Source organism: Triturus cristatus, chromosome 3_2, assembly GCF_964204655.1.
Source record: "Triturus cristatus chromosome 3_2, aTriCri1.1, whole genome shotgun sequence".
Classification (NCBI taxonomy): domain Eukaryota; kingdom Metazoa; phylum Chordata; class Amphibia; order Caudata; family Salamandridae; genus Triturus; species Triturus cristatus.
Genome location: NC_140584.1, coordinates 643,639,423 through 643,665,280, shown reverse-complemented (window position 1 = coordinate 643,665,280; position 25,858 = coordinate 643,639,423). Strand labels below are relative to the sequence as shown.

The 25,858-nt window shown below is 48.7% G+C and overlaps 1 protein-coding gene across 2 annotated transcripts in view; it reads left to right on the top strand.

Annotated features, from left to right (window-relative positions):
* The window catches only part of LOC146857878 (uncharacterized), a 1,488,219-nt gene that overhangs the window by 1,023,112 nt on the left and 439,249 nt on the right, over positions 1–25,858 (top strand). For both annotated transcript variants that reach the window (XM_085648588.1, XM_085648587.1), the window contains exon 9: positions 6,949–6,991. In XM_085648588.1, coding sequence (XP_085504714.1) covers positions 6,949–6,991 — 43 coding nt within the window. The remainder of the gene's footprint in view (positions 1–6,948; positions 6,992–25,858) is intronic.

Here is a 25,858-nt window from a genome sequence, read left to right as displayed (position 1 = left end):
GCACGGCAAAAAGAGGATCATGGTACTGATCACGAGGGAGGTCGTGGGCCCATTCTTGTAGCCAAACCCACAGACGATCAGCTTCCTGCTCCAAGTCTTCGTCATTAAAGTCAGGTAAGTCCAAGATGCACAAGAAGAAATCGTCGAAGTGTTCTTTGACTGCTTGTAGCAGTGCCGTCCTTATAAGTCTCGCTTCCGTAATCTACCCTTAGAGCCAGTGGCCAGGTCCTCTCCATGCTTCCCTGAGTTCCCTGGAGCTGGAGCGACTCCTGTCCAACTCAAGGAATTCTACGATTCCATGCACTCTATCTTTGGATCAACAGCTCCCTCTGGTATGCCTTTGGACCCCCTGGAGCCAAGAGGTGCCTCTGTTGGATTACTGTCAGTGGGCTCACCTTCGCCACCCCATCCACCCCTTGATCCAACCCAACACTAGTACCACCACACTTGCCGGACAGATTCCCCCCAATGCCATCCCCAGGGCCATCGCACCGATCAAAGTGGAATGTGTTTTCCACTTCATCTCCAATACGGCGCCACCTCAACACTGCTCGATGTCAACACTAACAACCCTCAGACCTAGTCAACCCATGGACTTGCCACCCCTTAACAGATCTTTTCCAGAAGGATGGGATAATGAAGAGGGTTATGGCTTACTGGAGGATGATGACTCCTACCAGGAGGAAAACTGGTATCAGAAGCTGGGTGACATCAGTGGCTAGACACCTCTTCAGACTCTGGCCTGATTTCTTCTCCTGGCCCTGCCATGGAGGAAAGTGCATCTTTTACGGTAGTGATGCGCAGGGCAGAAGAGGTCCTTCACCTACAGATATCCTCCGTCGAGGTCAAGCCCAATGTCTTGACAGAAGTGCTTCAACCGGGGTAAACTCTGCAGAGCCTCTGCTCCCCTTTATGAGGCCCACACTGACATTCTCCTTAGGGCCTGGTCAAACACTGCACTGGGGCTCCCATGCACAGAATGATTGTCTGCAGACATCGCCCTGACCATGGAGACCCAGCCTTCCTTAGCCAGCATTCCTCTCCCGAGAGCCTCTTGCTGCAGGTCTCGACAGCCAAGGAAAACCCAAGCGCATTCCCTACTACCTGTCCAGATAGGTAGTCAAAGAGGCAGGATACCTTTGGAAAATAGATCTTCTCTTCCACCTGCTTGCCATTGGACTGATACACTCATGCCTTGTGAGATTCCATTATGCAGCTGCTGTCCATAGTTTACAAAGAGGGCCAAGCTATACTGAACAAGGCATTGGTTGATGGTTGGGACGCAGCGAAATTCACAATTCGGTGTGGACTGGACACCACTGTCTCACTAGGCATGGTCATGGCCTCTACGGTGGCACTTCACTGCCACGCCTGGTTCAGGTCCATTGGGTTTTCAGGGAATGTCAAGTATTCTCTGATAGTCTTCTGCCTATTCAGTGACAAGGTTGACACAGCACTTGAAAGCTTCAAGGTGGGACAGGTCACCGCCAGACCCGTCTGCCTTTTCTTGGGTTCCTGGCAACCACAACTGTCCTTTGACCCCTTCCTTAGCCATGGCAGGGGCTCCCATGAGCATCCACAACACCACCCTTACCCCCCGAGCCCAGCAAGCTTCCCTGTCCTTTCGTAGGTAGGAATGCGGATCCCATAGAAGACCTAGAACTAAGGGTTGGCAAAGTTTGAGGAGTTGCACTATGCGGAATTCTGCGGAGTTTCATGAGGCCTCTGTGGAATTCCGCGGAGTTCCACGCTGCCCTAAATTCGGCTCTTAGTGCCTCTCACATGCATTCAGCAGCTCCACAGTGACTTCTTCCAGCTGTCACATGTCTGCTGCACTAACACACATATGACCCTGAACTCTCCTCCGTGTTCTCTTCAGTGTGACCGCTCAGCAGCCTGATCTCTACGCCTTGGACTGAGCAGCTTCTGATTATGGGTGGCAAGTGAAACTAGACCCCACCCTATCAAAGAGGCAGGCGCGCAACACCCATTGGACTCAAAGGGCTTCAGCCCCCCCCCCCGTCGTGTGTGGCAGCCCGGGATGAGACGCCTTCCCGGGCAAAAAAGCAGCCGCACCCGAGCACTTTACAGGTCTTTAAAAGACCATTTGCATGTTAATGAGGCCTTGCTGTTGTTTCACCCCTTCTAAGAGCCCCTGCAGCTCCACTCTGCCTATTGCTTAAAGTTCAGCCCCCCCCGAAATTTCTGCTCAGCCCACCCCGAAATTTGGCTCTAGTTGCGCCTCTGCAAAGAGGTAGTGTGTTAAATCCTCTGCCGCGTCTTGATCGGTCTCGGCATGCCGTGCGATGCTGCGGCGCTCTAGCTGGAATGTTGCTGGCTTTCAGACTTCTCCAGCAGAGGCTGAAACCAAAACGGAGGCACTTTCAATCACGTGGAAAAGAATCAGATGCCAGGGGGCAGCGGCGGCTTGTTGTGACACTCCCGGGAGAGCTGGTAAGGTGTGTCTTTTTTTTTCCTTTGATTTAAAAGAGCATTGTTGGCACAGACTTGTGTTGAAAAAATCATGCTAAGATTACACTATTGCCTTATAAATTGCTCCTCCTGCTTCCAATGCAGAAATCATAGGTTTTCCTCGTGAGATGTGCTGCCCTTTGGGATTGGCTATCGAAATGTGGTGTCCACTGCCCGGGCATCAAAAGACTATTTGCTTTTATTCGGTGATATTTTGTGTCTGGCATCCTATGGAAATGGCCATCAGGCTTTAAGTTGCGCAAAAAAAAAAAACAGACTGATGAATAACTAGATCCTCCCTAAACTCTCCCCTTTCATTCACTGCTCTGCGGGGCAAATTTGTGCTAATGTACACTTTGCATTCTGGGAGTTGTAGTCCTACGTGTATGTTAATGGAGTATGAAACACACACACACACCCCTGAATGGGATAAAAAAAAATCACAGGGCTCGTAGATATCGAAACATGCCTGTGCCAAAGAGAGTAATAGAAAAATAACGGGGAATTCGTGTCCATTTATTTTAGTTTTCTTTTACATTGTCACCAATTGTTCTGGCGTTTATGATACAGCAGGCTGACCTTTCACAATCCCTGTTGTGGTCCCAATATCCACTCTCACGGAATTAAAATTGGAAGCTGGACCTCGAGTGGTTTACGCCGGTAGCGTTCATGGCTGCCCTTCTCCAGATACGTGAAGTGGTGCCTAAATTCCATGCTTTGGAACTAGGAGACTTGATTTTCAATCCCGGCTTCCCCACTGGTCAGAACGGTGTGATCTTGGACAGAGCAGATCCTCTCTGGTTGCTTTTGCTCCCTTGGCTGCCAAAATCTGCACTTGTGGAAACAATCTGTCTACCACTTTTTTAGTTCTAGGTACATCTTGATTTATTCTGTTGAGCACAGAAGCGCCCAGAGGGGATTATATTAGGGCTGGGCGTTGGGGGGCAAATTAAAGTCTGCCACGTGGCGGAATTGCAGTTTTTGGCCGAACTCCGCTTTCCCAGTGGAGTGCGGAGTTGAAAAGACTCTGTAAACTCTGCTGGCGGAGAGGAGTTCACCGCCCACCATTACATAGAAACCACAGCTAACGTCCTGCCCAGTCCCCCTTCTCTCTTGCTGCCACAGCCTCCAAACCTCGTTAATGGGCCCACAGCACACATCCCGTTGGCAGCCGGATCAGACACCACTTGTCCCAATGGCAAGTGACAAGCCCTGAAGAGTGGGTGCATCAAATCATGCAGCAGGATTATGCCCTTCCATTTCTGGTCAGCCCACCTACCTTGCTGCCGTCTGCAGAATGGCTGACAGAGAACCATCTCTTTTTGCTCCATCAGGAAGTGCAGGCTCTGCTGCCAAAGGAGCCATCAAGAGGGTGCCAGTATCAGAAGTATGACGTAGTTGTTATTGCCGACACGTTCTGGTGCCAAAAATGGCCGGAGGTCTCCACCCTATACTTGGTCTCTACTCTCTGTGCCTTTCTATGGAAAGAGAAATTCAAGATGATTTTTCTCTCTGCCTTGGTCCCAGAGACTGGATGGGAGTGCCGGACCTGTAGGATGTGTATTTCCACATTACAGTTGTGTAGTCTCACAGACATTACGTGGAGTTCACGTAGGCCACAAGCATTTCCAGTTCGCTGTACTCCCCTTCGGCTTTACCAGAGGCCCACGGGTGTTCATGGAAGTGATGTTATGGTTGCAGCACACCTGCGGAGGTCAGGGTTCCTAGTGTTTCCCTACCTTGACGACTGGCTGTTGAAGGCAGGCTGACCCGAGGCAGTTGATACCCACCTCCAGACTACAGCAAACTTTCTGCAATTACTTCGGTTCACAATCGACATGCCAAAGTCACACCTTACTTTTCAGATGCCCCCTTTCATTAGAGCCAGCATGGACACGGTGCAGTTCCACGCCTAATCTTCAGAGCAGAGAGTCCAGATCATTTGAGCTATAATCCTGATGTTTTGGTGAGACTCACTTTGAGGCTTCTGAGTCCAAAACCTCCTGCATCCTACAGCATATTTGGGATCTGCAGTGGGATCTGAAGTCCCACTGGGCACAACACCACAGGAATCTCTTCAACCTGGTTCATAGTTTGGGGGAGACTGCAAAAGATCTACACTGGTGGTTGATGAAGCATAATTGGATCGGGGCAGAACCCTCTCCCTTCCCCACCCGAATCTGACAATGGTGACCGACGTATTGCTTCTGGGCGAGGACTCTGGTTTCAGGCAGAATCCCAGCTCCATATCAATCTCCTAGAGCTGAAGGCTATATTGCTTGGCATTGAAGGCCTTCCTCTTGTCCATGAAAGGAAGGCTGGTTCAGGTATTCACGGACTACATCTCCGCCATGTGGTATTGCAACAAACAGTGCGGGGTGGGGTTGTGGACCTTGTGCTAGGAGGCCCTGTGCCTCTGGACTTGGCTGTAGCAACCGCACATCTTTCTAGTTGTGCAGCACCTGGCAGAGGAACTCAGCGGTTGATGCCTTGCAGATCACGAATGGCATCTACGTTCTGAAGGTGACACAAGATATTTTCCGAGAACGCAGAGAACCTTAGCTTGATCTATTCGCAAAACTGCCAACGAGCAATGTCAGCGCTTCTGCTTGTTGTAATTTCCAAAGCTGCTCTCACTCAGAAACACATTCCACCTACAATGGAACCTGGCAGTCCTGAACGCTTTTCTGCCCATAGTGCTCCTGCCCCCAGGTTCACAAAAAGATTTGGACCAACTGGGCCCAAGCTATTTTAGTGGCTCTGGACTGGGCAAGGAGAGATTAGTATCCTGAACATGAGCTTCTATCCTTCGATCAGACTGCCCCTTCAGGAGGCTCTTGTGTTGCAGCAGTTGGGCAGGGTCCTGCACCCGAATCTGCACACACACCACCTTCATGTGTGGAGATTGAGCAGTGACAGTTAAATGCATTTGATCTTCCTCCCACGATTTGTGATTTCATCTTGGCAGCCAGGCATCCCTCAACAAAAACTGTATGCTCCTGCCATTTGTTCAAATTTGTGATTTGGTGTTCTTCATGTCAGATTGATCCGCTTTCTGTCTCCTTTTCAGAGATGCGGTTGTTTGTGCTGGTTTTAGCCTGGCAAGGCCTTCCCTTGGGCACCATTAAAGGTTATCTTTCTGCCATCTCTGCTTTTTGCAGTTGCCAGATCAGCCCTCGCTGTTTAAGTGACCTGTTGTGACATGTTTCTTTAACACTTTGCAACATTTGTGCCCTCTTACTCCTTTCATCATGCCTCGATGGGACCTTTATTTGGTCCTGAAATTTGTTATGGGCTCCCCATTCGAGCCACTGCATAGCTGTACTCTGAGACTTCTGACGCTTAAGATGGTTTTCTTAGCGGCCATTACTTTGGCCAGGAGAGGCAGTGAGCTTCAAGCTCTTTCAGTTAATTCTCCATCCCCCAGATTCTACCTAGACAAACTGGATTTATCGCTTTCGCGCCGCCTTCCTACCAAAGGTGGTGACTCCATTCCATATCAGCCAAAACATTGCGTTGCTGACATTTTTCGCTCCACCCCATCCTTCTAAGGAATAGAAGAGGTTCAAACAGTTGAATCTGAAAAGACCTCTGTCTTTTCACACTGATCTACTAAAGACCAGCATGTGGATGATAAGCTCTTTATCGATTTCACAGGAGTGAAAAAAAGTAGGACTGTGCAGAAGAGAACTATCTCTCAATGTATTGTACTTTGCATCAAAATCTGCTATGCACGAGCTAAGATGCAGCAACCTGAGGGCTTGTAGGCCCATTCCACCAGGGCCAAGTCCACTGTGCTGCATTAGCACACTGAGCATCTGCCCTGGACATATGCCAAGCTGCTAAGTGGGCGTCAAGCCACACATTCACAAAGCACTACTGCTTGGACAGTCAGGTCCGTCGAGATGGGCATTTTGCCAGTTTGGTCTTCCAGGATTTACTGGTTTGAGCAAGTCGGCAGACCTACTTCTGCGGATGTATTGCTTGGGTTTCTCTTCTAAGGTGAGACATCTGTTGTTGGAAGACCAAGTTACTTACCTTCGGACTCTATTTTCCCACCGATTTCTCACTGACCCTTCAATTCTCACTGATTGGGGAAATGGGCTCTTAACCCTGAAGCTCCTTTTAGACTCTGTACACTGGTCATACTTCATTCAGTTGTGGCTCCATTTTTTTGGCATGGAAATAGCCACGAAAAAACCTGATGTCAGTATGCTGGGGTGGCACCTATGTAAGCACACAGACTTTACTTCCAAAGTAGACGATGTCAATGCGGTATTGATCGATGCCACCTAACAGCAGCAAAGGTAATGCTCAATATGTTCCAGATCCAGTCTGATACCTGCCTGGTGAATATTATAAGTTGGGGAATCTGCAGTTAGAAAGAGTCTCTACCAGAAAAGGCATTACAGAAGGTAAGAAACTTGTTCTTTGAGACCTATTTTCACAAATGTGCTTTCTTTTTGTCATTTCTAGAGAAAATATGTGAAGGAAGCATGGCGGACTTCTCTGCAGGCTGGTAAGGCATATGATTATGTAGGTTGTGGCAGCTACCCTTATAAACTGAATATGCCCCTGATTCCGTGTCTGAGGGAAGATAGGTAGGCAAGTTTGGTCTATCATAAACCACGTTACTCTCCCATGTCCCAGGTTCATATTCTTAGGCACACAACACAGTGGGGACATTGAGTCAAGCAAATAGATCAGGAATCAGCAGAAACACGTATGTGGTGTTGTTATCCAGTTTATAGTCCTTTTGGTATCTTCATTTGCATTTCGTTTCTATGTATTATTGATTTGTTCTACTTGGAATGTTATGACTTGAAGGTGGACAGTTGCAGAGGGTTCTTCTGAGAATGTGCAGCTGTGGATGGAGTTTCTTTTAACCTTAATAAAGGACTTGTTAAACCTTCACCTTCTCCTGGGTTTTAATGAGGTCACCTACAACTACCTCACTGGCGATGAATGATTGAACCTACTTGTGTCTACCAATATTCCCATTTAAGAGAAAGTTCAACACCTCCTCAGGACATGTAAGCAGCACTCTACTCTCATCTCCACGATACCATTATACCAAGCTACTGTACTTTTAATGTTGCTACTTTCATTCATTTCATGTGCTTTTGAGCCATACTTTGGGCTCAGGCAGCTGAAAACCATGTGCGCACGAACTGCAGCTAGAGTAGATACTATACATTTGCTATGTGACGGAGCAGTTTGGGATGCCTGCTCTTGTCTTGTCCTGCTTGAACCTTGCCTGACGTGTGTGTGTGGTTGTGGAGTAGTTCTTTCTACAGAACAGAGAGTCCACTCTCTATTGGTTGTGAGTGTTCCCCGTTTACATTATTAAGGACCACTGCACCGCTTGTAGAGTGGCTTTTAGCCCTGTAGTCTCCGCGGCCCTCTTCTCTCCCTCTCAGCAACCCCACTTGTCTCCGGGGCAAGTGCTGAAGACTGGCGCTCATCTTGGAGTGTTGCTTTCACCTTCATTCAGCTTGGAGTGCATCTTTTTCACCTTGAAGTCCCTTCTGCCCTCAGCACTCACTCTCATACCCCGCACTTACCTTCAGGATCAACCTCTTCGTTAATGGACTGCTTTGGACATTTACCTCATTTCCGTGGGGAGTGCTGTAGCTCCTCCCACTGTCTCCATTGAAATAGTGAACAGACTACCACATTTCTTCCAGCATCCAGCAGACAGACTTCACTGTGTATCATTTTAAAGTTACTTCTGCATTAACCTTTTTCTTTTTCAGGGGGATTATGGGCACATTATTGTGTGCTGGTGTCTCTCTCCTCTCATTATTTTTTCTTTTATCTTTCCTCTTTCTTTTTGTTTTACTTGTTTATTTCCTCCTGAGTCTTTTAATTCAATTATTTCCTGTCAATAAAATATCACACCGCCTTCATTGTGTTCTACCGTCTCCTGGGGAACCTCTACTTCCATGGGCCAAATGGAAGAAGGTATCAATAAATTATTTGAGAGTGTGCGGCCCTAATTTATCTCCGGGCAAAACATTCTTCCCTGTTGTTGCACTGTTTAGGTGCAGAGGACCAAGAAATAATTGAACATTTATTTCTAATATTTTCCAACATTATTACTTTGGCAATGAAAACAGAGGGTTGAGAAATCTGTAGAGGATTTTGGCTTCGTCTGAGAACTTGGTTGGTGCTGCTGGCCATCGGTGGGACTGCCTGGATTTCCACTTCAGCCCTCTGAACTACTACCGCTTCGCGGGTGCCACTCGAGGGACCGGGACTTTGCTGCTTGACAGTCGGGGCATTGTTGGTGTGCTGACTCCACGCTGTTAGCTCCGCTATATTGTGCCTCAGGCTGGTGAGGGGACGTTGCTGGTTACTGGCATTGCTGCGACGAACCGGCGCATTCAGGACTGCGAGGACCAGGGTGCTGCGCGCGAAGCAGAACAGCCGCACCTGGTCCTCTTCCTGACTCCTCCCCCAACAACGTTGCCCCTCACTATATGCACATCTCCCTGCCTACACGCGCTAGCGGGACGCGCGCGGGTCTCAGCACGGGGCTAAGACCGGGCAAAGAGCGGGCCCTCTGAGGCCCTCAGAGGCACGAGGAGACCGGATCGGACCGGGGGAATCCCTTCTTCCTGCCAGTAAACGTGAGTTTTGATTCAGACGATTGCATTATTCACCATGGCTGAGACTTTGTCCACAAATACGCCCATAATCACTGGTGGTACAAACAAAGGTACATTGGACGATTATTTTATTAAGGCTGCTGCGGCCACTGGAAAGGAGACTATGTTAGCTGAACGAAGAGCTGAGCGACGTCGGTCCATAGAATGTATAAAAAACAGGATGCTTATGGATAACCTGCTTCCTACTACCCCTTTTGAGCTAAGTCCTCCCACTCTTACTCAGGAGGCACTAGCCACTGACAATGTTCCTATGTTGCTCCGAGACATTGAATCTCCACCTGATAAATCTAATTGTCCGCATGTTCCCACTGATTTACTTCCCTCCAGCACTATTATTAAGGAAACTGATACGATCATTGTCCCTTCTCAATCCAAGGTTAAAGCCACTAACAAGAAGGTGGGGAGGGTTGCGGTGCCTAAAGCTCCAAGGCCCCCTCCCACTAAAAGAAGAAAGAGGCTAGGTGATCTGCCAAGGGATAAGATTAATCACTCAGATTTTGGCAAAGGACCCATTCATACTCTAGAATCTGTATCCTTGCCAAAGGTAACACCTATTTTACCTACAGTACACACCATGGCCACAAGTTCCTCTACTTCATTGGTACCTTCCTCTTCTGACCCGATCTGTCCCCCGCATTGCCTACCTAACGAAGGTCCGATGCCAGCCCCTTTTGAGGGCATCGAACAATTGATAAGGTCATTCGTCCTACCTATAATCGAAAGATTAAAAAATATTGAGCAACGCCTAGGGGATCTAGAATCGGCTATCACTAAACACGCGGGGGCACTCAAAGACCATGTACATCCAGTTCTGCCCCCCCCCCAGTGGTACCAGTGTCATCCCCTATCCACACCAGGAAAGACGATATGGTTGGTCTTGATAGCCAGTCTATGGCCAAATCTTCCAATATAGCCCACTACCACCAAGTACAAAATGATGTGGGTGAATCGATAAAGGAAGTACCAGACCCTACCCTAGGAATGATTCCAAATGTGAGGGGTGGCAATCATCCCCCACTTAGGGCAAGAGACCGACCAAGGCATCAAGTTGACTTACCCCCAGAAGCAGTCCCATATGTGGTAGTGCTCACGAGAGTCCCGCTTCTGGAAAAGGGCAAAAAGGAAGGCTTCCATGAGCTTAAAAATAAAACCATGCATTGGCTCATGCTAAATAGGCCCCTTCCCTTTAATGTCAACGGGGAGATATTACATGTCCTGAGACTCCCTTGGTTGGGTTGTAGAAACAAGGATATTGAGGGGGACATAATTATCATCAATTTTAGAGACCCCAGAGCAGTTACCCACATTCTTGACTATCCTCTGGGTAATACTTGTGGGTCCGTTAAACCCCGCGAACTGTTACACTTTTATCCAAGACCTCCAGTCTTTCATAATGCATATCCTAGGGCCCCGGCCCGAATGCCGACACACCCCTTTGCATTCTCTGTACCCTCTGACAACCATTATTATACTTATGCACCCATTTCCGCGGGTCATGAAAACGTACCAGATTGGGTCACAGTGCCGCTCGGGAGTCACCGACATGGCCCTAGGAGGGTGAACTACAGATTACCATTTACCCCCCTGGAAGTCGCAAACAGATTCGATGCCCTATCAGGCGTTGATGATTGCGATTGACAGAGGAGTCTCTCTAACAACGGGCCCAGTACTCTGGAGTACCAGGTTGTGGATACTGATCTGACTCCCCCACTGCAGATTTCTTTCCCGCAACAATCCACTCCCTCTGGGCTAGCTCTATTTTTACCTGACCCCTACGTATCGCCCCACGAACACGTTTCTGTGTTTGCAGAGGGATTAGCTACAAATCCCCCCCGTCCCGCATTCGGGGGGGGAGAGGAAAAATGCGGTGGGTGGGCGCTTACTAAGACAGATCCTCCCGACACAGGTTTTCCCAGCCAGGGAACGCTCTGATACCGGGGTTCGGGCCCCCTCAGGGCCAGCACAAAGTATTCCCGACGAGATTGTTATATGTACAGATAAGGTTTTGAGGTCATTAGAAATCCTATCTTGGAACATTGCTGGGTTGCCCAACAAGTTAGATTGTAGTGAATGGGCAACCTTCATAAAGAAATATGATATATGCATGTTCCAGGAGACGTGGGCTAGAGAGAACTATTGCTTCCCTGGGTTTGCAACCTTCAATGTCTTAGCCAGATGGGGAGGGAAGGGACGTCCGTCCGGTGGTTTGTCAATATGGATTGGCTATGTTATCAAAAAGGAGGGACTGGCGGGCTTTTGTTTACAGGAGGTCCAGCATACGTGCCCAATTAATCATGTCAAAAAGAAAGAGTATGCAGTTCCTCAGAGAAAAGAGGGAGTGAAAGTGTGGAGAAGAGACCGTAAGAAAGAGGAATTCCTCTATTCGGAACTAGGGTCCTCACACACCCAGCAAGCTAGGTGTCATGCTTCATCATATGGACCTGCTCCTCGTCGGGCCGGCGCTGCAATGCCCGACGGGCACCCTTAAAAGGGGCTCTTTAGCGGAGATCTTTAGTTCCTGGCCGTATGATGCAGTGTGTGTGAGAGGGACCTAGTGGTGTAGATGTGAATGCAAGTGTGTGATTAAAACAAGTTGGAGAGTCCAAAAATAGAATTCTGTGGTGGTCTTCAGGACCTACTGAACTGTCAATAATCTACACAACGTGGTGAGTACAATTGTTACCTGCCACACGTTATATGGAAAACGATCTCGCCATATGTCTAAGGGGACCTATTGTGGTGTGAATCCCTGCTCCTGTCCGTGGCCGTGGCGCCACCGGGACACCAAGATTCTGGTGTCTTGAAGGTTGTTGCCGGAATGGGCCGTCAACCTACCCTCGCGCCACTCAACCCGGGTCCGGAAGAATTGCCACGGATCATTAGGACCACCGGGCAAGAAACATGTTGACCACCACAGAAGAGCATAGCCAAGCTGAATCATAATATCAGCCAGCTGCCACTCTGTTTTCATTTTAATCAAGTGGAGAGCCACTCCTAATAAAATTCTATTTTTGGACTCTCCAACTTGTTTTAACCACACACTTGCATTCACATCTACACCACTAGGTCCCTCTCACACACACTGCATCATACGGCCAGGAACTAAAGATCTCCGCTAAAGAGCCCCTTTTAAGGGTGCCCGTCGGGCATTGCAGCGCCGGCCCGACGAGGGGCAGGTCCATATGATGAAGCATGACACCTAGCTTGCTGGGTGTGTGAGGACCCTAGTTCCGAATAGAGGAATTCCTCTTTCTTACGGTCTCTTCTCCACACTTTCACTTCCCCTTTTCTCTGAGGAACTGCATACTCTTTCTTTTTGACAATATGGATTGGCTCCCATCTTGGCTGCAAGGCCGAGATTGTAGAAACCAACTCAGTTGACATCTTGTGTGTGGTCTTACGTTGGCCCACTGGGATGGGCCTAACACTGGTAAACGTATATTCCACACCGGCCGGAGTCGCGGGCACTTCAGGGACAATGGAGGATTTGGTGACATTCCTTGATTCTCTCTCTAGTTCAGTAACACTCCTGGTTGGAGGTGACTTCAACATCCAGTACGAACCATTCCCGATTCACCTAGATGGGCTTAGTAGTGAGGAGGATGATCTCTGGGATATTCCAAGTATTGCGGGTCCGCCGGTTAGGTCATCCTCACCACTCCTACTCCAAATAATAACAATGACCCTTGCAAACTCACTTAGAGCTTGCAATGGCAGGTTCAAAGGGGACACACCTCCGCAACCAACTTTCAATAGACTAGGCCAGGAGTCCCGGATAGATTACATAATGACCAAACTCCAGGACTGGAAACTAGTTTTAGATTTTAAAATAGCCCCCAGGCTGGACAGCGACCACAATGGCCTGATCCTCTCCCTGGCTGTTGACGGATTTCTTAATGCTGCTGTCCCAGAAAATAGAGTATGCGCCCCAAGTCTAACCTTATCTAGCAACAGGCGAAGAATAAGGTGGGACAAACTCTCAGAAAAACCAAACTGCATTAGGACCATCTATGAGCTAGTGGCATCAGCCCTTGAAAAGGTGGGAAGACTTCTCCCACTACTGCCCTCGCCTGACGGGTGCCTCTCTCTTGGGGACATTCATCTGACCCTGTGCAATAACCTCGCTGAGGTATTGAACCCTGTGGTCTGGGACAGGAAAGTGAGGAGAGAAAGAGCCTCATGGTTCAATGCCAGCTGTAGGAAAGCCAAGGCAGACCTTCTCCAGGCATTTAAAAGTAAGGAGGCCTCCTCGGTAATTAGGGAAAAGCGGGCTGCTTACAAGCTCCTCCTTGAAAATGCCAAAATAGACTGGGACTGGGAGAATTGGTCAGAAATGACATCTGCACTTAAAATCAGAGACCCAAGGAAATTCTGGCAAATAGTCAAACATGGCTCAGTTGAGCCTGTTATGGCTATAGAGGGAAACATCGCGCCTGAAGTGTGGGAGGAACATTTTTCATCGCTCTACAGTGTAGCTGGGCTGGACCACCTAGGAACTCAGGTTGGGGCAATAGCCGCCCTAACCATTGATAACTCTTCCGTGATGGGAGACTTTAATTTGGAGGAATTGGAAATGGCAATAACTCGCCTTTCCTCGGGAAAAGCGCCAGGTCTTGACAAGCTCCCAGGCGACCTTCTAAAGCACGAGGTTAGAATCTGGGCCCCCTACCTCTTGGTATTGTTTAATGCCATCGCCCACGGTATGGCGGTCCCCCCCACTTGGCTTGGGGCGGAGATCGTGCCTATTTTTAAAAGGGGCTCACCTCTACTCCCTGCCAATTACAGACCGATCAGTCTGATAGACGTCCCGCAGAAGCTTTTTGCGAGGCTTCTGTTGGATCGTCTCTTGGACTGGATCGAAGATAGGGACATCTTGAGCCCCCTCCAGGCTGGGTTTCGGCAAAAGACTTCTACCATAGACCAGGTCTTCAGGCTGTCCCTTTTATACTGGAAAACAATACAGTTGGAGGGTGGCAGCCTCTATACTTTATTTGTGGACCTAAGGGCGGCCTTCGACCTGGTCCCACGTGGTAAGCTGTGGGAAGTGCTGGCTAGAGCCGGGGTGCCAGGTGATCTTTTGTCAATGATCATCCGCCTCCATACCAATACCTATGCTCAAGTGAGGTGTGGTAGGCATGGCGCCCTATCAAACAAGTTTCCCGTTGACAGAGGGGTAAGACAGGGGTGTGTACTTGCACCGACCCTGTTCTGCCTCTTCGTCAACGGGGTTATTGATCACCTTAACGAGGTCCCCAATTCCGACGTCCCAAAGCTGGCGGGAAGGAGGGTTCCGGCAATTATGTTTGCGGACGATACCCTCCTTCTCTCCAAGTCGCCGATGGGAATACAGCGTGTGTTAGATGGCTTTGGGGACTTCTGTAGAGAGCACGGATTGGAGATTAACACTCTAAAGACCAAATTTATGGCCTTCAATCCGCCACCCAGGTTTCACCGTATCCCACGCATAGGGAATAATACGCTAGAACGAGTCAACACCTTTGAATATCTTGGTGTAACCATTAATGAGAAAATAGGGTGGGGTCCGCACCAGGAGAAAGCAAGGCTGAAACTAGCGCAACATGTGGGTGGGATACTAAGGATGGTGGGGAAGAATAGGTCGACCCTCAAACCCATAGGCCCTCCGCTCCACATCTACAGGGTGCAAGCCAGAGGAGCCGTTATCTATGGCAGCGAATTATGGGGTCATAAAGTCTTGTCTAGTCTGACAAAAGAGGAGAATAGGTTTCTTAGGTGTCTAGTAGCCCTTCCTCCAAGCACACCCCTAGTGCCATTAAGACTTGACCTAGGCATTAGACCCCTGGAAGAAGAATTGGCGCTCTGCCCTCTGATCTATTGGCGTAGATTGTGGGCCGTGCCCAAATTGATTCATTACAGACAGGGCTTGCAGGAAGTCCTTAGTCTTCCAAATTCGGGGTACATTGCCTGGTTTAAATTTGTAAGGAACAGTCTGGTGGGCTTAGGCCTTGATGCACTTTGGAATGACCCCCTGGATGCTTGCCCCAGGCTTCCAAAAAAGGTTCTAACCAAATTGTATTATAATTCCAAGGCTCCCACATTCCGACCTTCTATAACCCTAGGGACTCTAACGCATCAATTCCTCTGTATTAAAAATGCCTACAGTTTGGAACTAATCCTGGACAATATTTACCCTGTACTAATTAGGAAGCTTTATCTACAATGGAGGCACGGGTCTTTGCCAATACGTGCACTCACTAGTCATTGGTCTGTGTCTGCACCCAGTACTTGCCCGGCATGCAGAGTAAGCGACGAAACCGAGCTGCACATTATATTTTTTTGTCCGGGCCACAGTGAGGCGCGCAGGAAATGGATCATTCCCGTTTGTAGGAATTTGGGTTTTACTAGGTGTCATGAAGCCTTCAGAATTCTCAAGAGTGAAATGGCTGCTCACATTGTGTTTGCTGTGGCCAAATTTCTGGGGGCTTTCTGGCATACGAGAAAACGGTACCTGAAAATGCTAACCTGATTAAACTTGCACTGGGTTAAATTGTACACGATTTTATGTAATTAGCAGACATATAGCTGTCCTGGTGTTTTAATGTTGCAACCATTTTTAACTACTTTTTAACTACCCAATGTATGGTTTTAAACGTTTTTATATTCTTATTTTATGTACCTTTTATGGAGATTTTCTCCGAAATAAAGTTCTTTTGACTTGACTTGACTTGATTTTGGAGAGAGAACAGAAGAAAGAATAAGAGACCAGTTTATGTTAGAGTGCAGGTGTGATAAAATCCATGAGGAACTATGGTCAAAAAATGATCCTGATCTTAATGAGGCCCCAATGGTTGTGAAGCAAGTGGGACATTCATTGTTATGCATTCAAGAGTTGCAGAAACACAAGAATAATGTGTCTTCTAGACATGCAGTTTCTTCCAAACAAAAGAAACAGTTTTCTGCTGTCTTAAAATTAAAAAACGTGTGCTTTAGATGTGGGATCCCTAACCAAGCTGCCAATTTCAAGGAGTGTCCAGCTTTGAAAGTTATATGTAAGCAATGTGGTAAGAAAGGGCACTTTGCAAAACGTTGTAATTCTAATGAGCTCAAAGAAAAGGTTTTGAGGTCGTAGCAGATGATATGGAGATGGTGATACAAGTTATTAATGATGTGTCAAGTATTATTTGTGAACATCCCTCCAACCTCATATCTCTTAATAACATTACTGTCACAATGATGATCGATTCAGGGGCAAGACTTTCATAAGTTTCTGATAGCTACTTTGGCAGATGCTTTCGAGGAAAGTTTGAGCTGAGGGATTCTGATGTGACACCTTACAGTTACAGAGGGAAACCCATTGAGTTGGTTGAGTATTTTTAGGTCAAAATTAAATTTCATGGGAATGTGGCTATGGGCGAGATTTGTGTACTGGTTAAGGGCAATACATTGTTAAGCTGGCCACATCATCATCTAGGCTAGAGATTTACCTTGACCCTAATTCTATGCCCCAAGTTCAGGTTAGAAGAGTTAATTATGTTGCATTACATTCTTGCAAATTAGCTGACACCTTTCTCCAAGAACCTCCTGATGTATTTTCCAATGCTGTGGACTGTGTTAAAGGGTATGTACACTGTATCTGTATGAAAGAAGGTGGCACACCTGTGGCTTGTAAAGCTAGGAAATTCCTCTTAGTCTACAAGACGCTATAAAAAATGGATTTAGAATGTTTGTCTGCAGAAGGGATAATTGAGGTTGTAGAAGCTTCTGAATGGGTTGCCCCTGTTGTTGTTGCAACAAAAATCTCGGGTGACATCAGATTGTGTTGGGACCATAGACAGCTTAACAAAGAAGTTGTTGAGGACAAATGTCCTCTTCCCAACATCATGGAGATGGTAAATGTGCTGGGAGGTGTCAGATTTTTCTCCACTCTGGACCTCACTTGAGCTTACCACAAAGTTCATCTAAGTGAAGACTCAAGAGATCTCACTACGTTCATTACGCCTTTTAGAGTCTTACGCTTTTATAGGATGCCTTTTAATCTTTACTCGGCAGAGTCTGCTTCTCAGGGACTGAGGAATGATATTTTGGGGAAGGTTTCAGGAGTGAAATTCTTTCAAGAGGATGTTTTGATTTTCCACAAAGATCTAGAGTTTCTCTTGAACAAGATCGGAGAAGTGTTGCAGATTTTTAGTTCGAAGGGTATTACCTTGAAAGTCAGCAATTGCAAATTCTGTCTATCTGAAATTATGTATTTGGGGCATGTAATCTCTACAGAAAGCATTAAACTAAAAGATGATCTGATTTACCTCATTCTGACAAAAAAGATGATGTGCAACCCTTTTAAGTTATGGCTGAATTTTATAACCGGTTTTTTCCAAACTTTGCCAGCTGTGCATGTGCCATTCGAGGACTGCTTAAGAAAGGAGTGTGGCTTGGATGCGATGAGGCATGTCAAAGGGAGTTTGATGGCATAAAAGCAAGTTTATTTTCAGAGCATAATTTGAAAAGGTTTATCCTGGGGTTATAATGTTCTGTTGTGACTGATGACAGTGAAAAGGGGTTTGGTGCAGTGTTAAGGCAAAAACATGACGATAGGGAGGTTACCATAGCTTTTGTCTCTAGGTCTCTGAAAGGAGAGGTAAGCATGTATAATACAATCAAGAAATTCAGACAGTTTTAATGGGGAGTAAATTTACTGTTCAAAGGGATCACAGACCACTTCAGGAAATTTTTGGCAGAAAAGGATTGGATTGTATTTCTTCCCATATTACCAAATGGTTGGTTGCGTTGCAAGACTATCATTTTACTATTGTGTATATTCCAGAGTTGGAGAAAAAGGCGAGATTACTGGGGGTTGTGTTTCGGAGGTTGAATGGCTGGAGGAATTGGAGAAGGATGATGTGCTCAGGGAAATTATGAAGATCATAGCTGGTGGTGATAAGGGTTCCTTACAGCTTAAGAACTTGGGAGCTTTGAAAAGTTCATGAATGAACTTTCTGTTACTGACAAACTTCTTATGCAGGTTAGTTCCCCCTCAAGTGTATGAAGTCGATTGAGGCACTTGGCCTATGAAAGTCACCAGGGTATTTGTAAGACAAAAGAGCATTTGAGAAGTGTGTATTGTGGCTGCACATGGATCTACAAGTTGAGATGTTAGTCAGGGAGTGCTGTGAATATAAGTTGAGTGACAAATCTAAAATAATTCGCATAGTGCCATGACTTGTCGCAAGATACCAAAAGAAGTATGGGATGAGATCGCTCTGGACATTACGGGTCCTTTGGAAACCAAGGGACGTTCAGGTAAGCACTAGCTAGTTCTTATGGACTTGTTGTCTAAGTGGCCTGAAGTAAAGGTTGTACAGGACACCACCACACTTACTGTAATCAGATTTATGTCTAATGTGTTTTTAAGGAAGGATAATCCCCTCTTCATTCTTACTGACAACTGGGTGCAGTTCACCTCAAATGAGATGGAGAGGTTCTTGAATGAGAGAGGGATTGTGCACAAGAGGTGTGCCTTATACCATCCTGGATCATTATTTTTCCACTGGGCTTGCTCATGTATGGAGCCCCTCCAGCCTAACAAATCTAGGGACAATGTTGTTTCAGACGGAAGTTCAAACAAAGGAAAAGAAATGGAGAACATTAGGGTACGTTCTCTAATGGTATTCGAAATGGTGAGCTCAGCCCTCGACACATGGGAAAGCCTATGCTCTCACAGTAGGGCCTACATACTCTTGTGCAGGGTTCCTTATGAGATCTTAGCGCTCCTTTGTGGAGCCTTGTCAAGGTTCTGAAATGGACTGCTGTGGTTGTTTCTGTGTGGCACAATAAATTGTTTAACCTAACGTGCCTCTTGTGCTGCACTCATTACCTGTGCAGGGCAAGAACAAAGTCTGAGCACACCCGCATTTCTCACCACACAATAGGAAGATGCTCCCCACTGTAGTATTATAAAAGAGGTCATTACTCATTTTATGACATGCAAAAGCAAGTGTGTACAAACTCTGGAAATGGTGAAACATTATATAAAGTATGTCCAAGATAATTTTACACTGCAGCATACCCAGTACTTGTTTCTGGTCCAGGGAGGACCTGTCTGACAGTTCAGGCAAGACCGTTCCCATTGGGAGCAGGGTCAAGACTGATTTGCATATGGCTGGGTCCAAACTGGAATGGTGTGGCGACAGTGGTTTGTTTCTGAAAAAAATATGTGCTGGGGCTCTCGTCAGGAGGCCACTGCAGCTTGCACCAGTACATTGCTGCTGTCAGCACCACCTATGACAGAACCAGCACAACTACTAACCATGACACCCTACAAGTATGCGAATTCAGACTATTCGAGGCCCTTAAAGGTGTAGGAATGGCTTGGGAGACAGGTAATAGACATTTTAAAGTATGTTGAATTATTATTCAACTGTTGGGCTTGTGTCTGTATTACACAAACAAAAGACACACAATTGATGAACGGAAGGCAGAACAAATCAAAACATTCACCCCCAGTTAAGAGATCTGGGTTAAATCCATCATTCTTTTGCTCACCATGCCACCCCAGTTTAGACCTCGCCATATGCAAATCAGCCTTGACCCTGTGCCTCATGGGAACAGTCTAGCCCGAACTACCAAGCCAGGTCCTCCCTGGACCAGAAACAAACATCTTAGAACCAGTTTCGGGGTTTCACCCCTCTTCAGCCAGGATAGCTTCATTCCAGTGGCACAGTGAGCCCAGGACTCACGTCTGGGCATACCTGGCGCACTTAGGGCGAGAAAGCAAAAGACACACAAATGATGAACGGAATGCAGAACAAATCAAAACATTCACCTCGAGTCAAGAGATCTGGGTTAAATCCATCATTCTTTTGCTCACCATGCCACCCCAGTTTAGACCAGGCCATATGCAAATCAGTCTTGACCCTGTGCCTCATGGGAACAGTCCAGCCCGAACTGCCAAGCCAGGTCCTCCCTGGACCGGAAACAGACGTCCTAGAACCGGTTTCGGGGTTTCACACCTCTTCAGCCAGGATAGCTTGATTCCAGTGGCACAGGGAGCCCAGGACTCACGTCTGGGCATACCTGGCGCACTTAGGGCGAGAAAGCAAAAGACACACAAATGATGAACGGAATGCAGAACAAATCAAAACATTCACCTCGAGTCAAGAGATCTGGGTTAAATCCATCATTCTTTTGCTCACCATGCCACCCCAATTTATACCTGGCCATATGCAAATCAGTCTTGACCCTGTGCCTCATGGGAACAGTCCAGCCCTAACTGCCAGGCCAGGCCCTCCCTGGACCATACTGAAAAACTGACTATTTTTTACTATCTTACGGTGTAACAACGTTTTTTGTTTTTGTTCTTTTTGCAATTTTATATAGTGCAAACTCGGCCAGAAGGTATTGGAGCATTTTACATTAGCACCAATGACCTTACACAAGGGTATATTCATTTATTTTTTTGTCACATGGAGATTAAGTGATTTTCCCAGAATCACAGAGTGTTGACACGACGCTGAGCCTTAAACCTGGCTCCCCAGTTCCAAAGTCCAGCTCTACAGCAAATGCCATAGATCAACTGAAAAGGGGGGGCTCTTGGCCCCCCCGCCCGCATGGCGGTGCGGCGACCCCTCCCCTTGCCCTCCGGACCTCTCGGTGGTGGGGCGTGTCCACTGGGGCGCGCCCTGCCACCGATTGGTTGCCACTCCACCCTTGACCCGGATGGCGTTAATCGACATCCGGGTCGGGGGGAAGGGGGGGATGGGCCGCTGGGAAATAAAGAGGCGGGGAGCGCCCAGGTGACCCCCTTGTTGCCTGGACGCTCCCCCACACCGGACGTGCCCCGCGCTCGGGGCCTCGTGTTATTTCTTTTTCTTTTTTCTGTTTTTCAGGTGTTGGCTTCGTAGGTGCAGGCGTGTGGAACGCGGACGTCTCGCCGGCGGTTTTCCTTGCTGCTGGACATCGGAAGCGAGTGGGAGGGTGGGTCGGCATTTAGCGTTTCTTTTTGAGCTGCGGGCAGGCGGACTCCCGGCAGGACGCAGGCAGTGCTGTACGATCGCTCAGGTGCTTCGCGGATAAAGCGGGGTTAGCACTCGGTGTCCAAGTTCGAAGCGGACGCGCGGGGCTCATATCTTCGTTTGTTTGACGAGGTAAGGTGTTGGGGGCTTGGGGCGGTGTTCGTGCGGCCCTCCCGGTCAACGGGTGATTGTGGCAGTGCGCAGCGGGATTAGAACGTAAAACGCTCGGCGCCGCGCACAGGCTTCTCCACATATTCGTTGAATCACGGGCGGGGGGGGGAAATAGTGTGGCGCTTGGTGCCGGCCCACCGGGCGGATCGCTGCGGACGCGTGAGGCGGTGTGCAGGCCATTGGGCCGATTTGTTTTGCAACGTTTGCGTGCAATTCTGAAGGGGATATCAGTTTTTAATTTGCATACTGTTTTTTCAGCGCTCATTCTACCGTTTACAGCTGCTGGGGCGCGAAGATTACACAGAGGAAATAATTTTTTTTTTTTTTTTTTTTTGAAAAACCTTTATTGCACATAAAAACTCAATACAAACATGGGCCTACAACCACCAGGGCCGGCCGCTATTTTATACTTGTTCAACAACATCAAGGAAGCAATGGGCCCCCTGGGGCTCAGCCGAATTGACAAAGTACTGAGTGCACCTCAGAAGTTACCCGGATACATACATTTTAGAAATACAAACAAAAAAGGAAAAATAAAATAACACCAAAAGACAAGGCGGAAACCATCGAAAAAGAGGCGTCTAACCACGGCTGGGGGACCACACAGTACCAACTCCAAAGAGGAAATAATTTATTGATTTCGTTTACATAACAGGAAGGCGGTGTCTGTATTTGCAGCTTGGTGAAGGAGTTGTACACCGATCGTGCAAGCAGTTTCATGCGGTTACAGGTGCCTTCTCACTGGTGTGACGCGGCGGTGACGTGGAGACCTGCGCAGAGCGTGCCCGAGGACACGGTCTGTGGACTGCGGCTGGGAGTGCGCAGGTTTGGGACGGTAAGAGGAGAGCGGGGGGCTCGCATTACATCGCTTCTGGTAGCCGCCGGGTGGGTCTACGTTAGAGTTTACTCACCCCTGACAAACCGGATAAGCCGGGGCGTTGCGGTTACGGTTGCATGGTGCTTACAGCCCCCTGTACATCCTCCTTCTGGTAAAGGTATTAAGCACACTCACACCTGTGTCGGAATACTAGGAGTGTAGGGCAGTGCACCTCAGTCATGCCGAGGTCGATGGGTGAGAAAGGAGGGTCCAGGATGGAGGTTATGATGCAGGCCATGATGCAGGAGATGAACAGCATTAATAGGCGGTTGGGGAAGGTGGATGAATTGGAGGCCCTCATGAATGAAAGGTTTGCTGATTCCCCAGGCCCTTCAAGCAGGCCCGCGCGGCAGCGAAAGGCGCCCTTGCCAAGGGGCGATTTTGCTAGCCCGCCAAAGAAGTCTAAGGCCAAGAGGCCTAGGTGCAGTGCCCAGCCCCAGTAGTTCCGCGCTATTCCTCCCGCACCCGCGAGTCCAGTACCTTTGATACCTGTGCTGGTAGTTCCGGAGCCCGCTGCACCGGCTCCTGCCATGCCGCCGGCGTTACCTCCTGTGGGCCCTGTTTCCCCGCCCGTGGTACCGATGCCGGTGCTGGGCTTGCCGCCACCGGTTACTCCGTTGCCTGCCACACCAGTGCCACCGGCCACGCCCCCTGGGGCGCCCGTAGTCCCAGTTGATAACTCGGACTCGGTCCCTGCTGAATTGGCTTCTCAAATAGGGGCCTTATTGCCTTGGTTACAAAAGGGGGGCGTGTTACCGGCTTCATCAGATCACGCTGCGGCAGCAGCGCAGTTGGTAGAAAGGATTAAATCGGCAGCGGCAGCCGACAGAGCTGCGGTACCCTCATCTGCTTCACTTTCAGGTTCCAGCCCCGCTCAACCGAACGCAGATGGTGGTCAACCGGCCCAGGTACAAGGAAATGGTAAGGAGGTGGTGCTGCCTCTCTTGGGGGATGGGTCAATACCTTCCAGGAGTGAGAATTTGGCACAGCATGTGTCCCAGGCAACGAAAGAAATGATCTGGGCGGGAAAATATATTTACATCTTTTCATTGCTACTTGATAGCAGGGAAATGGAACATGCGAAGACACTAAAGGAATGGATGCTTCCTAGTGAATGGAGGGCACAGTGTTCTAGATTTAGGGTGGAGGAAACTTTGCTCAACTGGGTCAGGGCTTTCGCAGTATTCAGGACCATCATGTCCGAACGGCCGCCTAATGTGCAGGCGCCATTGGCTTGCTACCAGAGTAGGATTGTGGGGTGGAGCGAGCAGTACCCGGGGGATGCCTGGAAGGAGTATGATGTCAATTTCAGGAAAGCTAAAGAATTTGACTCATCATTGACATGGGATAGGGTTGACTCTGTGTCATAGCATAGGCAGTTCTCAGGGAGCCCAGCCCCACTCCAGTCCACCAGTGCGGGCAGGGGGTACCCCACCAGACCTCATCATCCCTTTCGGTCGGCCCAGGGGAGCGAGGTCCCGGGTAGGAGTAGGGGGGGGGTTTGAGAGGAAAGGGGTGTGCTGGGATTTTAATTAGCGCACCTGCACGAGGGCTCCTGGCACCTGTAGATTTAGACATGCATGTGCAGTCTGCGGTCACCCCTCCCACCCCGAGTCATCTTGCAGGTCTAAGCAGGGCAACCACAGTCAGAGGGGGAGGGGGAAGCCGGAGTAGTGCAGATAAGTTGGTTATCCCCACCCCTATAGATGTTTTGGCAATGATTCCTTGGTTGAATAGGTACCTGAATCACACAGCGGCCACTCTGCTTCAGGAAGGCTTTTCCCAAGGTTTTAGGATCCCGGCAGGGGGGTACACAGGGAGTGCACATTGCAGGAACCAACTGTCAGTACAACATAACCCCACAGTGGTGGCTGCTAAGATTAGCAAGGAACTGTCTTTGGGTAGGATAGCTGGCCCTTTCCGGACGGTGCCTGTTCCCAATTTCGTGTGTTCTCCACTAGGGGTAGTACCTAAGAAAGAGAGGGGGGAGTTCAGACTGATCCACAACCTGTCGGCACCTAGAGGAGCGTCATTGAATGATGCGATTGATGAGGGGATTTGTAGTGTAAAGTACGCCTCATTTGACCAGGCAGTTGACTTATTGCGGGCGCTGGGGCCAGGGGCGATGATGGCAAAATCAGACATAGAATCGGCTTTCCGTCTCCTCCCAGTCCATCCTCTGGACCACCATTTATTAGGTTTCGCTTTTGATGGCAAGTTCTATATGGATAAATGCATGCCCATGGGCTGTTCCATCTCATGTGCCTATTTCGAGACGTTCAGCTCATTTTTGGAATGGGTCATGAGAGAGGCGACGGGCCACCGGCAGGTTATGCATTATCTGGACGATTTCCTTTTCTTGGGTGCGGCGGGATCTCAGGAGTGTGCGTGGGCATTGCAGGAATTTTGTGTGCTCATGCGGGCTTTTGGGGTCCCGCTAGCGCCAGGGAAGACGGTCGGACCATCCACCTGTTTAGAATTCCTTGGTATCGAAATTGACTCAGTGGAAGGATGCTTCAGGTTGCCCGTGGACAAAGTGTCTAGGTTTAGAGCAGCCCTACGTCAATGCCTACGCAAAGACAAGGTTACATTGCAACAGCTACAGGAAGTGGTGGGGCAATTGAATTTTGCGCTTCGGGTCCTCCCAATGGCGCGCCCCTTTTCACGCTCCATTGCTCAAGCCATGAAAGGGTTACGGGAGAAACATCACCGCACGAGGTTGTCATCTGAGGTTCGCCAGGATATGCTTATTTGGATGGCATTCCTGGAGGATTTCAATGGCAGGGTAGTGTGGTCAGGTCCTCCCGCCACATCAGCAGAATTGGGCTTATGGACAGACGCTGTGGGGAGTGCGGGCTTTGGTGCCATCCTGGGGACTAAGTGGGTCGCCCAGCGGTGGCCAGCGGAATGGAGAACACGGGGTCTGACCGCCAATATTGGCTTTCTGGAACTCTTCCCGATATGGGTAGCATTGATGGTCTGGCCGGAACACTTATGCAATCAATCCGTGGTGTTCTGGTCGGATAACATGACAGTTGTGGAATGCATAAATCAGCAGGGGGCACGCTGTCCATTCATACTGCGCTTAATAAAGGAGATTGTGTTGCAATGCTTAAAATGGAATGTGGTCTTCAGAGCCAAGCATGTCCCTGGCATCCTCAACAATGCAGCTGTCTCCCTTTCTCGCTTTAAAATGCAGGTTTTCAGAGAACATCTTCCTGCGGCAGACCCCCAGCCAGCGCAATTCCCGGCAGTACTTTGGCAGATTGGTGCCCCCGATTACAAGACCTCGTGGTTGCTAGCTTAGCCCCCAGGACCAAGACAGCTTACGAAGGGGCGTTTTTGTCTTACCGGGCCTTTTTGGGGCAGGAATGGGAGGTTAGGTGGGCGCAGGAGGACAGTTTTGCAGCTTACCTAGAATCAATGCACAGGGAAGGGCGCTCAGTGGCGGCTGCGAGCAGACATAGGGCGGCGGTCTCCTTCTTCGCACAGGGTAAGGGTATGCGGGATCCCACTAACACCTTTCTGGTACGCAAGGCCTTGAGGGGTTGGCGCCGTTTACAGGGTTGCCTGGGTGATAAGAGGAGGCCCATTGGACTGGCACGGCTGACAGCCTTACTGGGGGCGCTGCACAGTGTATGTAGCTCACAGTGGGAAGTACTTTTGTTCAAGGCTGCATT